The sequence below is a fragment of the Pterocles gutturalis genome, unplaced genomic scaffold (genome assembly GCF_000699245.1).
Source record: "Pterocles gutturalis isolate BGI_N339 unplaced genomic scaffold, ASM69924v1 scaffold47676, whole genome shotgun sequence".
In the NCBI taxonomy this organism is placed as follows: Eukaryota; Metazoa; Chordata; class Aves; order Pterocliformes; family Pteroclidae; genus Pterocles; species Pterocles gutturalis.
The window spans coordinates 1-19,023 of NW_010104760.1; the positions used below are offsets into that span (position 1 = coordinate 1).

Here is a 19,023-nt window from a genome sequence, read left to right on the forward strand (position 1 = left end):
TACTGAAATCGAGATAGACCACATCTACAAATGCACACCCTATAGCACATTTGCTGTCAGAAAGGCTGTCCTATGTCTAGAAATGTAAATAGTTCTAGCTAGATGTGTCATATTGAGGGTGCACCATGGCAGTTGTTTTGCTGATGTCTACTTAGTATTCAGTACTTTTAAGTCATAAAGTCAGAAAGTTTTCTCCATGGTGACTCTGATCACAAGCTCAGCCTGAGTTTCCAGCAGTTTCTTTTCCAGTGTTTGTTACCTGAAGATAGCTCTCCTCTGAACATGAACAATGCAAGTAATTGCTAATGATTTTTACTTCTAGAGAAGCGAACAGATAAGTCTGCAGTGTCCGGGGCTATTCGCCTGCAGATCAGCGTGGAGATCAAAGGCGAGGAGAAGGTGGCTCCCTATCATATTCAGTACACTTGCCTTCATGAGGTAAGAAGCAGGTTCAGCTCAGTCATCACCATGTTCCTTCTTTCTATTGAAGAAAAAATTTTCTGACTTTTATTTCCTTGAAGTGTTCCTCCTTGCCCTAGATGGGCTTTCTTTTCCCTGCTATGCAGGCCTGGAAACACGCGGAATGAACCCGCATTTGTCAGGGAGGCAAAGAAGGCCTTTGGCTGTCTCCCTCGTGCTGGGAGCTGGCTGGCTCAGTCTGTCCCCGTCACAGCTGTGCTGCTGTCAGGCAGAGATAAGGCATTGGTCCAACTCAGAGCCCTCTGTGAGTTTAACGTAGAAAACCTCTGAATTTCCTCGAGTCATGTTTTCAGCATGTACCGTACCTGTGCCTGTCTTCAGAGAAGGCATACTAAAATGCTTTATGAGTAAATTGTGATCTGGGGAGGGCTTTGACTCTGGCTATTGTGTGTTGCAGAGGTTGTTGGTATAAATTTTTATGCTGCTGCACTGGTGTGTAGCTGTGAACAACTGTTGAGGAAGAAGATAAGCTATGGTTATGGGTACTGACCTGTCTCAGGGTGGACTGAGCTGGGCAGGCAGTGCTGTAGAAATTGGGAGAAATACAAAGATGATTTGTGAGAAGGACTAAAGGGATAACCCTGTCTTGGAGAGATGCATGGTGCCCAGAGTCTGTCTATCAAAGAGAAGGTAGGTGGCAGGGTCAGTTTCTAAGTGCCTGAATTAGCAAGAGTGGTCAGAACCCCTTTCACCTGACATACAAGAATATGAGGAAGTCCTGTAAGGTTTAAGCAAATTCAGATTATCAAAGAAGGACAGATTATTACAGAGAGGAATGTTCAGCTACAGGAACAACATATTTACCCAGACGCTGGGGTAGATGAGCCCTGTGGTATCTGATGGCCTTACTAGGGAACAAACAGATAAAAAGCATAGAAGAACATCATTAGGCATCTTTTAGTAGGCTGAGTTCTGTCCTTCAATACATATTTATTGTTTTTTTTAATTCAATTATGGCTTCTGTTTGGTAAGCTGTTTCTGTTTTTTTTTTCCTTCTGAACATGCATGATCACTTTCTGCCCTTCTCTCTTGTAAATACATCTCTTTTTAAGTATCACCTTCCTTCTTTTGTACATCATAAAATGAAGATGATTTACAGCTAGAATAATTTAATCAGGAAAAACAGTAGTGTAAAGCAGAGTATTCTAGCTCCTAATGAGATCAGTAGACTTTTACGTCCCTTACTACAGGGAGCCAGCTGTCTGAAAGGCTGATGAATCTGTAAGTGATCTGAATTTGAGGATTACTGAGAAACCCACTGAACTGAATGTGCAATTTCTGCACAGCAATGATAGCTGAAAGCCTTTACAATGTTAGATAAAGCGAAAGGTTATGCTGAATAATAATGCAAGTGTCTAGTAGTTGTTAGGGGTGAACTTGGGGATATCCTTTTCAGAAAAAAAAGGATCTGTTTGGACTGTTCTGCTGTATAATAGTTACAAAGCTGATACAGAGCTGTTACATCAGCTAGTTTAAATAGCTTGTCCATGTTAAGGCATTTCATTATGAGGACAGAAGTGTGTAGGTTTCAGGAAACTAATTAGTCTGTGGTTTCACTGTGTTGAAGGACTTCTCTGCAGCATTCACAATGTCTGTTGGGTAACGTTTTAGGTATGTGTGCAAAAATTCAGCTAGGAATACTCAAGAAGTAAAGAGGGTAAAAGCAGAGAAATGCATAGGGGGTAGGGGGGAAGAAAGAGGGAGGAGAGCAAAGAAATTAGTGTTAATGCCTTCTTCTCAGCAGTTCCAAGCTCTTAATGAAACTCACTTTGAGGCTTCAGCAGCCTCACATACGATTTCGTTCCTGTTTTGTATTTCAGAACCTCTTTCACCATCTCACAGATGTGCAAGGGAATGGAGTGGTGAAGATCCCTGATGCCAAAGGAGATGATGCCTGGAAAGTGTATTTTGATGAGACAGCTCAAGAGATCGTGGATGAATTTGCGATGCGTTACGGCATTGAGTCAATATACCAGGCCATGACGTAAGATGCATTCTGTGTGGTCTTTAGTGCAGCCAATCAGTGTAACTAATGGATGTGATTGTTAATATCTAGAATATGAAGTGTGTTGGTAATGGAAGGCTTGGCAGTGACAGCTGCTCCTTATGGGGCTTATGCTGAGCAGGAAGACACTTCTTGTCTCTGAATCACTGGTTTCCTCGAAGTCTAGAAATTAGTGTCTGAAAAAGTGCTGGCATTGAGCATCTATCTGAGCAGTTTGTATAAGCAGCTTTAAAACTAATTCTAAGGAATTGCACCAACTTCCATAGTGTAAATTACCATATTTTATTGATAGCTGGGCCATTCCTGTTTTAAGAGTCTAAAAATCTCTATTTGAGCACTCTTCTGTTAAAAAGATATTGGCCAAGGATCCCACTGAAGATTTCTGATAACATGAGAAGGGATGAGGTTTTGTGAACGTGTTTGTCCTACATGTCTGTTGTGGCAGTTGATACAGTTCTTTGAAGTCACTAATTTGCCAGGTGCTGCTGAAGGCATTTGTAGGAAGTTTGAGTAATAGAGCCACTGATTTGTCTTCTTTGGAGCTAGGCTTATGCAGTTCTTGATCTTCAAAGAGCGTTTTCCTTGTCAATATACTTTTCCTTGGATTTGGGATTAGCCAGTCTTCCTCTTAAAGACTAGTAGTGCTATGCTGAGCTCTTTGGTTTCAAATGTAATATTAAATATAGCAGATAAAAGTGAATATTTTCACTTTAGAAGCTGAAAGTTTTGGGGTCTGGGTCCTTGGATGATTTATGATCTGTACTTAATTTCACCTTGCAAGCACCTTTTCTGTCTATTGATTTAAGCCAAAGTGAAAAAGAATTGGAAGGTACTTCTGGAGGTGTAGTCCCTGCTTATAGCAGGGCTAACTTGGAAGTTGGACCAGACTGCTCAGGGCTTCTTTCACTTGTTGAAAATTTCCAAGGAGGAAGATCCACCACCTTTCTGGCCTTCTGTCCTCAGGCTGTGTTACTCTAGGGAAGAAATTCCTGGTTGAAATCCAAATTGGAAAATCCTGTTTTGAATTTTCTGTGCTGTAACTGCTTCATATTGCTGCTTATCTGTTAGTCTCTCTAAAAGGGTTTTGGCCTGGCTCGGTCTTCTCACTAACCCTTCTCCCTCTGCTAGGTAGTCCAGACATTAATTAGATCCCCACTCCTCACACCTTCTCTTCTTCAAACTCAACAGAGTCATTTGATGTCTGTCTTTACTGAGTGCCTAAATGACCAGTTGGTACATAAGTGTCATGCAGCAAGCAAATTAACATTCAGGCATCATGTTTGTCTGAAATACTGACCTGTGAATTCCTGTGAAATTCTCTCACTGGAGCTTTTTTGGTTATAATCATTTGTAGGTTAACTAGCACAGAAGCTAATATCTTTCATGAGTCCCTTAGGGAGAAAGCTACATTTAGAAAATAGTTCCCAAATTTAGTTTGGGAGTTCAGTGAGGATTTCTGCTTAAAAGAACTGCTTAAAAGTGGCCCAAGTCTCCTGTCTGTTGGAATGAAATTTACTTGCCATGTCCCATAATATCAGAGCTCTTAAGCTCTGATTTTTTTTTCCCCCTTATGTCTAACAGATTTTCTTTGATTGTTTAATCATTTCACAAGCCTGGATGCTTCTGGCATAATTTTGAGATTTCCCGCAGGAGGGTTCTGTGCACTTTAATGAGAGCAGTTAAATGGGAAAAGGCGAATGAGCACGCATACTTCCTGCAGGCTGGAAAGGTTAGCCCTAAACAGTCACATATCAGAGCAGCACAGAAATACTAGCGTGTGATCTCCCTGTGCTTGAATGCTTTCCAGTTGCTGCGGTTTCATGTCACCTCAGAACCTGCGGCTGCCTCAAGTGGCAGCAAGTTATATAGATTTCCTTGTGTCAGACTTGGTTCTAAGGATTGGCATCAGGACCGGGGTATCACCTAAGTCACAAGCTGTTGACAACAAATAGTTGCGAAGCTGTTTTATGATCCAGAAATGTCTGTAGTGAAGGTATTTATCTTGTCTTGAGCATATCTGTTGTCTAGATGGCATCTTTCTGAAAAAGCTCTGAGGTGCTGGAGATTTACAGAAAGGGAGAAAATATAACTTTCATTGGTTCATGGTGCCAGCCAGGGTAAAGGGGCTATTAAAGGAGTAGAGTCCTTCTGCTACACAGAAGAGACAAAAATGACTTGCAGAACTGTCCTTTTGCAGGCATTTTGCATGTCTCTCCTCCAAATACATGTGCCCAGGCGTGCCAGCTGTGATGAGCACTTTACTTGCCAATATCAATGCTTATTATGCACACACCACTGCCTCCACAAATGTGTCTGCTTCGGACCGCTTTGCAGCCTCCAATTTTGGGGTAAGTTTGCATATTTGATGATGTTACAATTGGACTTCTGTAATTTGGCTACAGTGCTCTGCCTTTCAATAAATAACTTGTTCTGTTTAAGGAACATTAAATCAGTGAGTGGCTGGTAGCTGTGGACCTCCTCTGAACTAGACAAAGCATTGGTTTTATTGTCATAATCAGCACACAGTTTAGATATTAATCAGTGTAATGCATTGTGATGTTTATTCTTTGTGTTCAAATTACACCGCAGAACAGATGGTGTAGAATGAGCAAATAACACTAAACTCTTCATGGTGATGCCATTGATAAAATATATTGTGTGATCTGATCATTTCAGAACTTCGTTATAACTCCACTTCATACAACATGGTGGAGTTGAGTGTGCTACAAGGGTATTTGGAAAAGCTTGTGCTTACCATCAGACTGAGAATTTATAGATTGAATGAGGGTGTGTTCGTGATGCCAAATCAGAATCTAGTGGAGAGACCTGACATCAAGAAGATAGTCATGAGAAGCCTGTAATACTTGTCACTGAACTAATAGATAAGATCTTGGAGCTGTGTCATTGCTCTGAATTAGACCATTTTCTGCCTGTTCCTTTATTCATCTCTGAATAAATACTTTCTCTTAAGTATAAGTTTGGTGCAAATTGCAGACTCGAAATCAGAGGGGTTTTTGTTCTGCCTCTACTTCAGAGTGATAATGGAGTATTTTTCTGACAATTCTAATGTTACGCAGACTTCAGAAATAATTACAGTATATGAGTAAATTCAAGAATCAGAAGAAAATACTGTTTGCACAATACCATGCATCCATGTTGCTTCCTCCTGTTCTGAGATCAGACACTAATTCCCTGATATCCTGCTGCTAACTCTGAACATCGATTGGACAGTGATGATATGTGATGTTTATTCGTGTTTTCTGCTTGACAGAAAGAACGATTTGTGAAGCTTCTGGACCAGCTTCATAATTCACTTCGGATTGATCTCTCAATGTACAGGGTGAGTGGGAATAAACAGAATCCTTTCAAGCATTCTGGTGGCAGAGGGGCAAACATTTGGATTTCTCTTACGTTGATAACCTTTTGGGTAGTCTGGGTCTTACAGAATTGTCATAACAAGCTTGTTGCTTGAATACATGTTTTTGTTTTCCTCATGGATAGAAGTTAAACCAGGTTTTCTTCTTCTATTATAACTGCCTTAAGACTCCTGAAATAATTTAAGGATTGTGAACAAGGGAGGGCCTACAGGAAAGCTGGGGAGGGACTTTTTACAAGGGCATATAGGGACAGGACAAGGGGTGGTGGATTTAAACTGGAAGATGGCAGATTTAGACGAGATATTAGGAAGAAATTCTTTACTGTGAGGGTGGTGAGGCGCTGGAACAGGTTGCCCAGGGAAGGTGTGGATGCCCCATCCCTGGAGGTGTTCAAGGCCAGGCTGGATGATTTGAGCAACCTGGTCTAGTGGGAGGTGTCCTTGCTCACGGCAGGGGGGTTGGAACTAGATGAGCTCTAAGGTCCCTTCCAACCCAAACCATTCTGTGATTCTATGAACGATGCTTGTCTCTTAATTTCTCACTGAAATACAAGTTGGATTGGATTAATTAATGTGAATTATTCTTGTCAGCTACTTCAGATATGATCTACCAAGGGGAAACAGACTTGTTCTCCTCTAGTAAGACAGAAATCTCTTAGAGGACCTGCAAGCTTGTCGTCAGTTATTTGAGGTTTGGCAAAGTCGAATCACTCTCCTTGACTCTGAATCTGCAAGATGTGCTCTTGGGTTGAGATGCCCCTTACTTTCACGATATTAGGAAGGGATGAATTTCAAGTGTTGACACCAGTTGCTCAGGCTTCTTAAACCCTCTAGTTTTTTTCTTTGCTACTCCAGAGTCAACATAGTCTTATCATGTGGCTTAGCTTTTTTTTTTTTCCCCCCTAAATTCCTTGCTATATTATTTTAATTAGTGACTAATCCATTGAAAAATTTCAAAATTATGGCAAAATGTGAGCTTTGATTTTATTTATTTATTTAAAAGTAGATCCTCTTCTGGTTAGTGCATTTATCTGAAACACAGTAAAACATTTAGAGGAGGGAAACACAAGCAGACTAAGAGGAGAAGCGCATTAGGAAGACAACAAGGACAAGGGGCAAGGTGCAAAGAAGATAAAAGGAGTGTTGTGTAAAGAGCTATTCTAAAACTACATTACTAGTAAGAGAAGGTCTAAAGAGATCACTGATCCATGAAGCAGCAGAGGGAAAATTATCAATACATAGCAAGAGGAATCTGTAGTGGTGATGCCTTTTTTGTTTGCTTGGTCTTCAGTAAAAGCTTCTTTCTGGTGGCTAATGCAACTACACCGTGGACAAACAAGTAAGATCTTACATAAAGTACTGGGAAAGATTTGTGTAATTTAAATAATTTAGATGTTATCTAATTGACAGTGTATTTAGAGAAATGGCTGAAGCAATTTGGGAGCTCTTAGTAATTATTTTAAGACCCCTGAAAAGCAGGTTAAGTGCTGGAAGAAAAAGGTGCTAGTTTTCAAGACAGGAGATGGCAATTTACAATTTAAATTGCTCAGATTAAATCTCCTCCAGTCCCCTAATTTAATCCAGCTATTTGTAAACACTTAAAACAATGAACAACCAGCAGTGTGCATTTGTGAAAAATGAAGTGTTAAACCAATGTGTGTTCCTTCCAGGGCAGGGTGGCAGGTGAGGAGGAGAGAGGTGGAGCCCTCTCAAGTGTAGCTCCAAGTTACCATCTGAATAATTATTTTGAAAAGTGTTTTGTGAGCAAGTGCAGTTATTCTGTATACATGCAGTTGTTCTTTTTGTTGGTTGGTCGCTAGCTAACATAAGCATAGAGGAGGTTGAATTTCAATATAGATAATGTCATCTTTTCCTGATTATTATTCCTAATCAAGAACATGCATTCAGTCCCTGACATCTATCCAATGGTTTGTGTTTAAATCTTGACTCGTGGAAGTCTTTGATTTTGGTAGATACCCTGAGTGCCCCAGAGTCTGTGTGTAGACAACTTAACTTTAAAAGGAGAATTGTCGAAGAATGAGCATCTACAAATGACTGTAAAGAGCACTAAACTGCTTGCAGTGGTTAGCTGAACAGTAGCAATACTCGGCTACTGTCAAGAGACAGCATATTTTTCCACCAGTCCTCAGTAATAAATGAAATTTTGTTCCACTCTGCCCTTTTACCTTTGTCTCTAATCATTTTGGAATGTGCAAATATGAAGAAACTCTCCAGTAGAAGGTTGCCTTTTGTATTTTACTTGCAGCAAAACCAGTCACATCAGCCTGAATGTAAGAACATACTGAGGAACATGAATGCTGTTAAAAGGACACAGGAAAAAAATGTAGGAAAAGACACATTGCCTGTAGACAGAAAGGGAACAGCCTCTTGCAAGAAGCAAAGCTTGCTGCATTCAGCATATGCATTTACATGTATATATACACGCATGCACACATATGTATCGTATCTGGAAAGGACACTGAGACTTCTCATTTCAGTGGAACCCAGAGAGTGGACGAGGAAGCGATGGCTATGGACAGTGGGGTGGTGGGCAGAGTGTAAAATAAATGCATTAGAGCGAAGGAGGCACTGAAGGATACATGCTTGTCTTGGCAGATTGGATCTTACAAGGGACTGAGTGGTTACAATGACTCCTTACAGGGAACAGTGCTCTTTTTTTCCCTTCTCAGTCCAATTGATTTCTCTGGAGAGGTTGCTAATATGCCACACCTCTTAGTGTCTCAGAAGAGGAGCCAAAAACCAAGTGGTGAGTGCAGAAAGAAAAGGGCCCACAAAAGCAGCCTCAGGCAAGAGGCCAGGGCTGCTGGTGCAGCTGTTGCTCTCTGCCTGCTCCTTCTACAGCCAAGGAGAGACCTCCTGCTGCCAAGAGCTGTCAGTCTTCTGGCATCCACAAACTTTACATTCATATGAGAAGCTATTTAATTAAGCAAACAGATAAGCTCCTATAGCAAAAAGGCCCCATTTATTGAGCGTTGTTTTGACTGGTACGAGCTTCTTGAGCAGGAAATGTTTCCAAGACACTTTCCTTATTTAGCACATACTTGAAGCCTTGCATCAATCTGACTGTGCTTTCCAACAGGATTTCCCTTTTTTGTCAACAGAATAACTTCCCAGCCAGCAGCCGTGAGCGGCTGCAGGACTTGAAGTCTACAGTGGATTTACTGACCAGCATCACTTTTTTCAGGATGAAGGTAGTGTTATGGGTGGGGATGGGAATGGAGCCCCTGCAGTTTTTGCCACAGGAGTTGGTTTCCCATTTTCAAACCATTGTTTCATGTCATTGTGCTTTAGACACTTCACAAAAATGAAGATCATCTGCTGACCATGTAATAAGCATCCACATTCTATCTTTACTTCACTGTATTTTGTGTCATGAAGATGAAAGTTGTTTTTTCCCTGGGGTTCTTCAGTCATCAATATGACACAAAACAGTTAAAAAAAAAAAAAGGAAGAAAAAAAAAATTGTCTGGTTTTAGGAAGTTAATTTACTTTTGTTAATAGGAAAAGCCTCTTAATGCTATAAAACTGCCTACAACGTTTATCAGTAACTATCATCTCTTCACCATCTTTTATGCAATAAGTATTTTTAAATTTATTTCTTGGGGGATAAGATATTGAAATGGGATAATATCTTCTTGTGAGACCCCACCTGGAGTACTGCGTCCAGTTCTGGGCCCCCCAATCCAAGAAGGATGTCGAGCTTGTTGGAGCAAGATGGTCAGAGGGCTGGAATACCTCCCCCATGAGTCCAGCCTGCGAGAGGTGGGATTATTCAGCCTGGAGAAGAGAAAGCTCCAGGGAGACCTTATAGCAGCGTTCCAGTACCTCAAGGGGGCTACAGGAGAGATGGGGAGAAATACTATAAAAAGTTCAGAGGTACTGACAATATCAAAGTTGTCTCAGGTTATAGTTTTATTTGCAGGGTGAGGCCTATGTATCCGTTCTCTTTAATGTAACCCTGCAGCGTTTTTCTAAAGCACCTTAACAATGAAATACTGAAAAGAGTTGTTGTTGCAAGAGGAGAAGGCATATTGGTTGGCATGTCCTTGAGGATTCTGGTGTGCTTTAAAATTCAATAAAGCTTGTGGTAAAAGATGTCCTTAAGAAAGTTTTTGCATTTGAAGACATAAAGTGTTTGGTCTTCAGCAAGACTTTCCAGATCAGATGTAATGTGCTTTGCTAGTCTGTCGCACATTCTTCCCGTGTTGGAAAAGATTGCTCCCTGGCTTCATAGCAAAATCCTATAAATTTAGCAGAAATTGTGTATGCCTGTCTCAGATTATGAACATATCAAACACGTGATTTATTTATTCTGGGGAATCTTCCTTGGCACTTCAAAATCTCTTTTATACTCCAAATGATCCTGCAGGGACCTAAGTGTTGTCAGTGCTGTTTTATGGCTGGGGAGAGTGATCTGTTCATGGTTTCAGGTCACTGATAGCACAAGTTGCTGAAAGCAGATACACCAAGTACTGGGTATTTCCCAGACTGGTGACTCATTCATTCCCTGTTTGACTCTCTCTTGTTTGTTTGACTCTCTCTGTTGTCTCCTTGCCAGGTCCAAGAGCTGCAGAGTCCACCCCGAGCCAGCCAGGTAGTGAAGGACTGTGTAAAAGCTTGCCTCAACTCCACCTATGAATACATTTTCAACAATTGTCATGAGCTGTACAGTCGCGAGTACCAGACAGATCCCGTGAGTAGCTGATAAGCGGGCAGAAATCCACGTGTCTGAATTCCTTAAGATAATAATGAGAATATCAATTGATATAAAAATCCAACACAAACAAAATTATGTGACTTGTTATCTTGTGAATGAATAAAAGTTGTAATCAATTAATGAGCACTAATTAGTAAGTGGAGGATGATAATTGTTTTACACTAACTAATTACAATTCCTTTTGCCAGCCTCAGCTATTTTATTTCATGAGCAGCTATTTGTAAAGGGAAGGTTTGATGCAGCTTTGAATGAGCAAAAGCCAATTAGAGCAAATGTAGACTAATCAAGAAAACTGTCTTCAGCATAGATAAACCTCAAGCAGTGAAATTTTATCTTGTTTTCTAGCACCCAGTGTCCTGCACTGCTTTAGGAGCTACCTCTAGACACAAACTGTTTTCAAATCCATGAGAGTACTGCTGGCTACTCTGCAGTAGTGTACACACAATGCATCAACATGGGTATAGTCATTTGGAACAAGCTTACAGCAAATGATGTCTAAGCAGGTCTGCTGGATCCTGACCTGCTCTTGGCATGGTGCATGGCAAAATGGGGATTATTAGGGTTTGAGGCCACCTGTAAGCATCGTGGTTGGGCATGTTCCTGTGTTTTGCATTAGATCACTCAAGTTGCCAGCAGACATTAATAATTTTAAGCTTTTCAGAATAAAAGTTCCACAGGTAATTCGTGTTTGGAGTTTTTATGGTGATCTACAATTGGCAGCTTTTTCTTTCCCTTTTGAATTTACACTGGTTTTCCAATGGCTTCCTTCTCAGAACAAAAATCAGGACCTTCCTCCTGAGGAACAGGGCCCCAGCATCAGGAACTTGGATTTCTGGCCCAAGCTCATCACTTTGATAGTTTCCATCATAGAAGAGGACAAGAATTCTTATACCCCGGTCCTGAATCAGTAAGAATCTTCCATGTCCCGTATGGCTAATCCTAGTCTCTGTGTGCTCTGCTTTATTTGTTAAACTGCTTTCTATCTCTTCTGTCACTTGTGTATTTATAGAAGTACTTATCTTGTCTGTCTGTCTTTCTGTCTTATCTGTCTCTGTCTATATAAATAACTCTTTTTGATTGGGATGGAAGAGTTTCAAAAGGTTCAGTTACGATGGCGTTCAAGCACAAACACCCTGATTATTACAATCCTGAACTCAGGGAGGCACGTGAAAATGGGGTGAGAGTTCTTTTGGTTTTTTCTGATGTTGAGAAGTTCTGGGATGCACATTAATGCACACAGTAGTGCCGTGGTGACAACACCTTATGCTGTGACTTAAGAACATGGTGTTCAGTGGAGCACTGGGAGATTACTGGGATTACTGGGATTGGCAGAGCATTGGAAAGGACCTGAAACTGGTAACCGGTCTGTTTAACTGGTGGATACTCCTCCAACAGTCCCACAGTGCAGGAGAGAAGGAGATGTCTGACAAGGTATTATACACGAAGAACTGGATTATGCACTAGTGATCATTGATTTAACATGGCAGGGACACCTGATTAGTGTTCACTTCTCAGTGTAGGAGTCCTAAAAAAAAAAAAAAACCACAACAAAAAAAACCCACCAAAAAAAAAAAAAAAAAAGAAAGGATACCAAAGGGGAAAAGGCAAAAGGGCATTGAGATCACATTCCTAGATTTACTGTGTGAGTTTCTTCTAGGACAGACATGCAGGGCCTGGCATTTTGAGTTAAAACCAGTCTCAACAGCAGTGTTTTCTGGTTATTTAATCTATGGCACAGAGGCCAGTCCATGATCTCCAGGTTCCACCTCATCATTTATCTAGGGTGACAGAAGCATCTCTAATGTTGAGCTTTTCAGGCTGTAGTTTAGCTCAGAGACGAATAAAGAAGAGCCCTTTGCTCTGATACATGCCAAAGCCTTACCCAAATGTCCTGTCAGGTTTCCTCAGGAGCTTGCTGTTGGGAAGATCAGCGCAGAGGTGATGTGGAGTCTTTTTGCCCAGGATATGAAATATGCTATGGAAGGTAAGAGAATTCCTCACTACTACCAGCTGACTTGTTGCTGAGCTCTTTTTCTCTGTCCATTTGGTGTAAATGAGGCTTAACCACATTTGTAATATCACTGGTTGGAGCAGGGATTTCTAGTGGTTTGTTTGTGGACAGCTGCTTTATGGGTGAGAATTGAGGCTGAGATCTGCATGAGCTCTAGTCCTGTGTGTCAGGCTGTGTTGCAAGCTGTTTATTGTCATCCCACCGGGTTTGAAATTGAAATTCACTTTGGCCTGAGGATACGATGGCTTAGATCAGCAGCAGCTTACTTCTGCAATGTACAATGGTAAAAAGGGCTGGAGAAGTAGGTGGACTCTGGGTTGTGCCATGGCTGCAGGTTCCCTGGATGATACAGCATAGATGGTCTAAGGCATTGGCAGAAATATGCTGTTAGAACAAATCGTGCTGCGAACATCTTCCTTTTGAATTAATCTTTGCATAATTCTACGAGACTACTAGTGAAGAAGAAATTTTACTGTTCTGAAAATGAGTTAGGCATGCAGAGCCCAGTGAACTCCCAGAAAGGAATTCTACTTGCAGTACTCTTCTGGTGGTTGGTTACAGTTTCTGAATTTGGTTTTAGTTCTAGTGTAGATTCATTTATTTCTAGTATAAATTCATTTGCACAATGTAATCAGCTTCTTACAAGGTTCAGAGAGCATCCAGCTCCCACTGGCTCTGCAGCTGTGGTAGCAGTTGTTTTTCCAGTATTTTGCAGGGTCAGGCTTTCTGATCATCTGTAGGACGATATTGTGATAAAACAGAAGTGCCAATGCGGCCTGTGGCCTACTAGTGGTATTCGTATTCCAAAACCACATCAAGTTACTGCTTTTGATCAATCATAATATTATGCTCAATCTATTTGCCCCCATTTTGATCTAAGCTCACTTATAAGGGTGACAGCCTGTTAGGCTCTTCAGACTGCTAGAAAAAAACCTGCTGCCAGCTAAGTGAGTTTCCTGCTTTTTGTTCTTTGGGAACAGTCTGTGGGGTTGCTCTGTAAGTGAAGAAGATTGACTCCATCTACTACATGGTGTCTGTCAACACAACAGGGGTAGAGACTGTGCTGTGGCGGGGACACCCTTTGCCAGCTCCAGGCTTGGATTCAGCAGGCTGCAGGTCTGGATGAAATGTTCTCCTTCTGTGTTAGGAACTTTTTATATACACTTGTACCCCACAGTGCCTTTGTCTTGTGAGGTCGTCTTGATGTAAGAACAGACTGGGAAGAATGACTAAGACCTCCTAACTCTGTTGAAGACTCTTTTATAGTGACAGTCACTGCTTGCTTATATATTAGAGATAAGGCAACAGTGATAACTTCATGTCCACTTTCCCTAGAAACTGTTTAATCCTGCAACCATTTTGGCCCCCCTCTCCATTTTGTCCTCATTTACCCCTGTGCACTCACCCTCAGGAATTCATAATACAGTTTGCTCTTCTACATGTTGAAAGTGCCGTATCTTCCTCCTTTCCCAGCAGCCATGAGAATTTGATCTCTACAGGCCTAGTTGCTGGCTTTGCTAAGATTCCCATTCCCTGTTGCATCCAAAATGCAGCTGCAAAAAGGTTACTTATTGTGTGTGTGAATTGGGCTGTCAAAGGGGGCATGACTTCGAATGATTTTTTTTTTTTCCCTCTCTTGCATGGTTTTATTTGATTGACAGTGCCCAAGTTAACTTTGCCTCCCAGGTTTTGTCTGTTTACGTGTCCTGCTGTGTCCCCTTTGACTCTGTCCTACCTGGTGAATCTGGGCTTCTTTTAGCTTTTCCTCACATCCTTCTGGTCACTTGTGAGCTTCTTAAGACAAGAATTGTCATAGTGTTTCCACCTGTGGGTTCATCAGTGCATAGCAAATACTTGCTGAAAGAGCATCCTTCTTCAAAGTAGGAAAGTTCACACAAAGGCAGATGATGGACATGGAAGTGTTTGCATGTTGAACAAAAGCTGAAAAACTGCATGGTACATGTATTTGTACCCTAGTTGTGCAAATCCTGTGGGAGGATTGAAGAATGATACAGTCTGTGTTGGTATGTCTCTTATAATATTCAAGAAATCCTCAGGGTGCAAAATTCTGTTTGAGGCAAGTGTGATTCCTCACTGCTTTGCTCTCCTGAAACTTATGATTATAACCTTTACAGCAAGTTCTACAGTAATTCAATTACAGACCTTACTACGTGTGTTTTAAATACAGATGATTGGATTAGCTCACTGCATTTTTTTTTTAATGAGGTAGAAAAAAGGGATAAAAGGAAACAGATTAAGTGATGTGAAGGATGATTAAATTTGCTGTCCTCAGCTCCTGGCTCTGTCATTTCTCTGTTTGAGTTGCTAATTTCTCTACCAGTTTAACTACACCAAGAGTTTCATATTCCTGTCTTTGACAGTTTGTGGAGTAGTCTCTGGGTACATTTATGGTGTGCTCCAAGATATGTATGCTTCAGGAGCTCTCTGCAACAAAAGCTAATCTGTTTTGTGGAGATATGTGCACATGAACCACATACTTGCTCCTAACTTTCCTCATGGTGTGTTTCCTTATGTTCTGTTCCTAAGTTCTGGATAACATGAGCTCATTCACCTCACCAAGTGGTAAGTTCATGCTCCTTAGAAGAGTTTATAGTTGTGAGTAGGCACAACTTTCATCTGCTACCTGTAGTTTTAGCACTTCAGGTGTAGTTCCTAATATTAGCATTAGTGTCCTGTAGTTTTATGTCAGTGATCAGCAGATCTGCAAAGAAGATGTAGAAGACCATACTGTTGCTGCAGAAATGGAGGGTACCTGCTGCTTAGCAGACTCCTGTTCTGACTGATCACTCCAGTTGTTTTTTGACAGTACCGGATACACTGAGCAGTTCTGGGTGAGAGCCCCATTGCTGGGTCCGAGGCACTAAGCTGTAGATAACATCTGATGGAGAATAACTGGTGAAGTCACAGCTCCAGAGTGTAGGCTGACTGTGTGAAACTGCCCCCTCCCTCCTTCCAGCCTGGTGGTTCCACAGCTCTCTCCTGTATGCAGCGTGGAAGACAAGTGGGAGGCTCAGGTGGGAGATGGCTTCTCTGAGCTGGAGAGCAGTGCCTGGCTGCATGAGTTGTTTTCCTTTTTCCCAATGGGTGGAAGCTAACTGTGCCTCTCCCAGCTGGAGCTTACCCCCATGTATGCTGTGTAGTCTGTGCACGGCAATGTATAAATACTAATTTATACATAGAATACAGTGTTTAAGGGCTTCAGAACCAGAAGTCTTGCTAGCCTGTGGATGCTGCAGCTTGTGTCCTTTGGGTACCTTCTGAAGAGCTAGATTGCTAATGTGTAAAATGTTCATCATAAAAGTGAAACACCTATTTTCTGTTTAAGATATGTTCTGCAAGCAGTAGCAATAGTCACGGCAGCAGTGTGTTTGACTGCTGGAAAACAGGTGCACTGCAGACCTCTCTTATGCCATTGTCTCCCTCAATGAGACTCACCTGCTGAGACACAGCAGAAGCTCCAGGATCTACTCCATTTGTTTTGCTTTCTCTCTCCCTCAAAGCAGTGACAGCTTAGGGCACTGTGAACAGCAGACCTGGCCCTTCCCTCGTTGCTGGTGAAGGCAGTACAGGACGAGGCATTGAGAAGGATCCCTTGTTCCCCATCAACTCAGGAGTAAAACAGATCAGCTAGACATGTCATGTGGCCCAGACTTGGCTGGCAGGATCGTGCTACTCTGGAGTCACTGTAGCCTAGAGGATCATTTTTCCAAGTCATGGTTAGCTCCATCTCTGAGAGGCTAACCCGTGTTCAGCAGCTGGATAACCACCTTGTGAGCTCACTGGTAACTGGAGTTAGTAGTTTTCTTGCTGTCTTCTGTGAAACCTCTGTGAGCCAGAAAGCACAAACTGTCTGAGCAGAGAGAGCTTCTGCTCTTCCTTTACTAGCAAGACATTAAAAGACAGTAATAGAAAAATCAATGTAATCTTTGAATGCAATGGTTCATCTTATTTTGGGCACATCAGCATAATGAGAGTTGTAAATTGGAAGCATCTCTAATAGGAAGAGAGACTGAGTAGACTTGGCGGGCAGGATTGAAATAAATCATTCTGCCACATTTTCACTTCTAATAAGGGGAGGGGGATCAGATGCACACACAGATGCCAGCTGTCTAAAGTGTTAATGCTTCAACAGTCTCAGTATCTATTAGCATTTCTTTGCAGAAATTCAGCATTATTTGGTAGAAATTAACCCATGGAAAGTAGGCTGACAGTCAAGAAAAAAAATTCATGGATTAAGGATGTGGTGGAAGACTGGTTCTCTGCCTGAAAAATAGAATTGGCCATAACACTAGAAAGTGTGCTGCTAAGAAGCTGTTCCCTATTAATGCCTTAATAATGTGGCCTCAGTGACCCTAAAAGCTCTTCTCCGGAGGAGGCTGTTTGCAGATGAAATCTGCTGAGAAAATGTGAAAGACTTACAGAACTCTACGGTCTTTTCAGGATAAAACACAGTAGTTCCTGCAAAATATCTGTGCACTCTTCCACTGTTGCTGCCACTAAGCTCTTTAAAAGCCAGCAGGTTATAAAGCAGAACAGAAATGTGCCAAGACTGATGGGCTCCCATGCTCTTCACTTTTTCTAAAATGGGTTTTCAAAGTATACCTCTGGCCAATGTGTTTCCTTGTCACCTTCAAGTGCTCTTAAACATTTCCCTTTACAAAGAAAGCAGCTGATCAAAACCATGCAGGGTCCATTGAAGGTATGAGAAGCTGGGGATGAGGGGTTTTGGGGCTTTGTTGGCTTTCTTTGTCCTCCAGCATGTTTGAGCTGTTGGAGTTCACTTTTGTCTTTTCTCTGTCACAAGCCCCACCTTTCTTTCGCATACGTAAAGTTCTCTTTTATGGTGGTAAGACCTCTCCTTTCTTTTACTTTCCTCTAGTTTTATCCCCTTGGTGTCAAGCCTTTCCTTTACTGCTTAGACAGATAGGTAGTCCTAGTAGCAGTCCTTGGGCTTGTGCTTCTGTGGTTGTTTTGTGTCTTCCTCTTCTGCAACTACATAGTGTTATAAGTGTCCTAAAAAACAGGAAGGGGCTTGGATTACTTGCTTTTAGTGCACTGCTGAATTTTGAGGACAGAAATATGATTTGAGTCCTTTTTACCTCCATGTCAGACGTTCCCTCTGCAGGAACACCACTTTCTCTATGCAGGAACAGCACCTGGGTGGCAGCGCATATCAAAGTTAATGAAGTTATAATTGTCCATTGATTTCCTCACTCTCACAGGGAGCTAAGCGGGCATGGTTATTGCTGTGTTTGTTTCCAGTTTTAGATCTGCGGAGAGAGCTTTGCATTTTCTTCTGCAGTTGTTTTTGAGGGAGGTCAGCAGTTCAGACACTGAATATACTCATACTTCCTTAATGCTCAAAAAAGATACAAGATTTATTAATGTAAAACGTGAATGGACTTTCCTTGTCTCCAATACAACCAAATTCACTGTGGAGAGTAAAGGATCATAGTGCATGTGAAATAGTAGCACATGTAAAGTACTTTGTCCATCAGAGCATCACCCCTGGGTACTATCTCTCAGATGTTAGTAATTTTATTTTATTTTAAACGGAGGTTAGGTATCCTTTTTTTGAGATTGTATCTGTGTGGATCTGCTACATGTGAATTAGAAAGAAATCTGTATTATGCTCTTAGTGAGGTTAGCAAACAACTCACTGGAGTGTTCCACTGCTTGGGAGTTGAGTAGGCTTATGGAATAATTATGCGGGAAAAGTTCTTTGTTTTTTGTGTTTTCAGTTGAATAATTTATAATTTATTTGGCCCTTGTTGTGCATGTTGTTGAAGCTTCAAGAGAGACGTGGAAGTCAAATTTTGGGGAAAAAAACCCCTGAGTCTAAGCCAAAATGGTGTAGTTCAATCTCCTGTGTCACACTGTAGTCTTAGACTAGCAGCTTGCTGTGGTGGTAGAGTGAACAAAGAAGCATGGCAGAAAGTGTGTCCATGCTGTTGAAGCTTGGCAGAAGACAGAGAGAGGTATGGCCAGGTGGCACTAGGGAGAGGCAGTGCAGATTTGGTCAGGTGGTGATTCAGGATCACAGGCAAAAGCCATCTGCTGAGTCCTCTTAGCATAATGAAAAAAGAATTAATTTTATTATTTTCAAGGAGGATTTTGAAGAAAAGTAGTGCAGGAGCTGCCTGTGTAAGCACATGAGAGGTGGCTTGGGAGAAAGCATTGGGATGCTTTTGGGAGAACTTAACAAGTAGTTTAAAAACATGGTTTGTGGGCTGATCAGAGGGTGGGAGTCAACTGCCAAAAGATGGTACTGTGGACGTAGACCTTGAGAGTGAAGACAAGGAGCATACATTTCTTGTGAGAGAGAGAAAGGGGAGCAGTGGTCTAGGGAGGTGATCTCTGCAGAAATGTGGGTCTGCATATGGCAAGTGCAT

General features: G+C 41.6%; 1 protein-coding gene across 1 annotated transcript in view; it reads left to right on the forward strand.

Moving 5' to 3' along the window:
* Positions 1 to 322: 322 nt before the first annotated feature.
* Positions 323 to 19,023, forward strand: part of LOC104458368 (protein unc-13 homolog B) — a gene marked incomplete at its 5' end in the record, with an annotated part of 59,895 nt that continues 41,194 nt past the window's right edge. Inside the window, 8 exons of the mRNA XM_010087148.1 lie at positions 323 to 438; positions 2,301 to 2,464; positions 4,683 to 4,833; positions 5,757 to 5,825; positions 8,984 to 9,073; positions 10,441 to 10,575; positions 11,373 to 11,506; positions 12,498 to 12,583. Of these exons, the coding sequence (XP_010085450.1) occupies positions 323 to 438; positions 2,301 to 2,464; positions 4,683 to 4,833; positions 5,757 to 5,825; positions 8,984 to 9,073; positions 10,441 to 10,575; positions 11,373 to 11,506; positions 12,498 to 12,583 (945 nt within the window). The remainder of the gene's footprint in view (positions 439 to 2,300; positions 2,465 to 4,682; positions 4,834 to 5,756; positions 5,826 to 8,983; positions 9,074 to 10,440; positions 10,576 to 11,372; positions 11,507 to 12,497; positions 12,584 to 19,023) is intronic.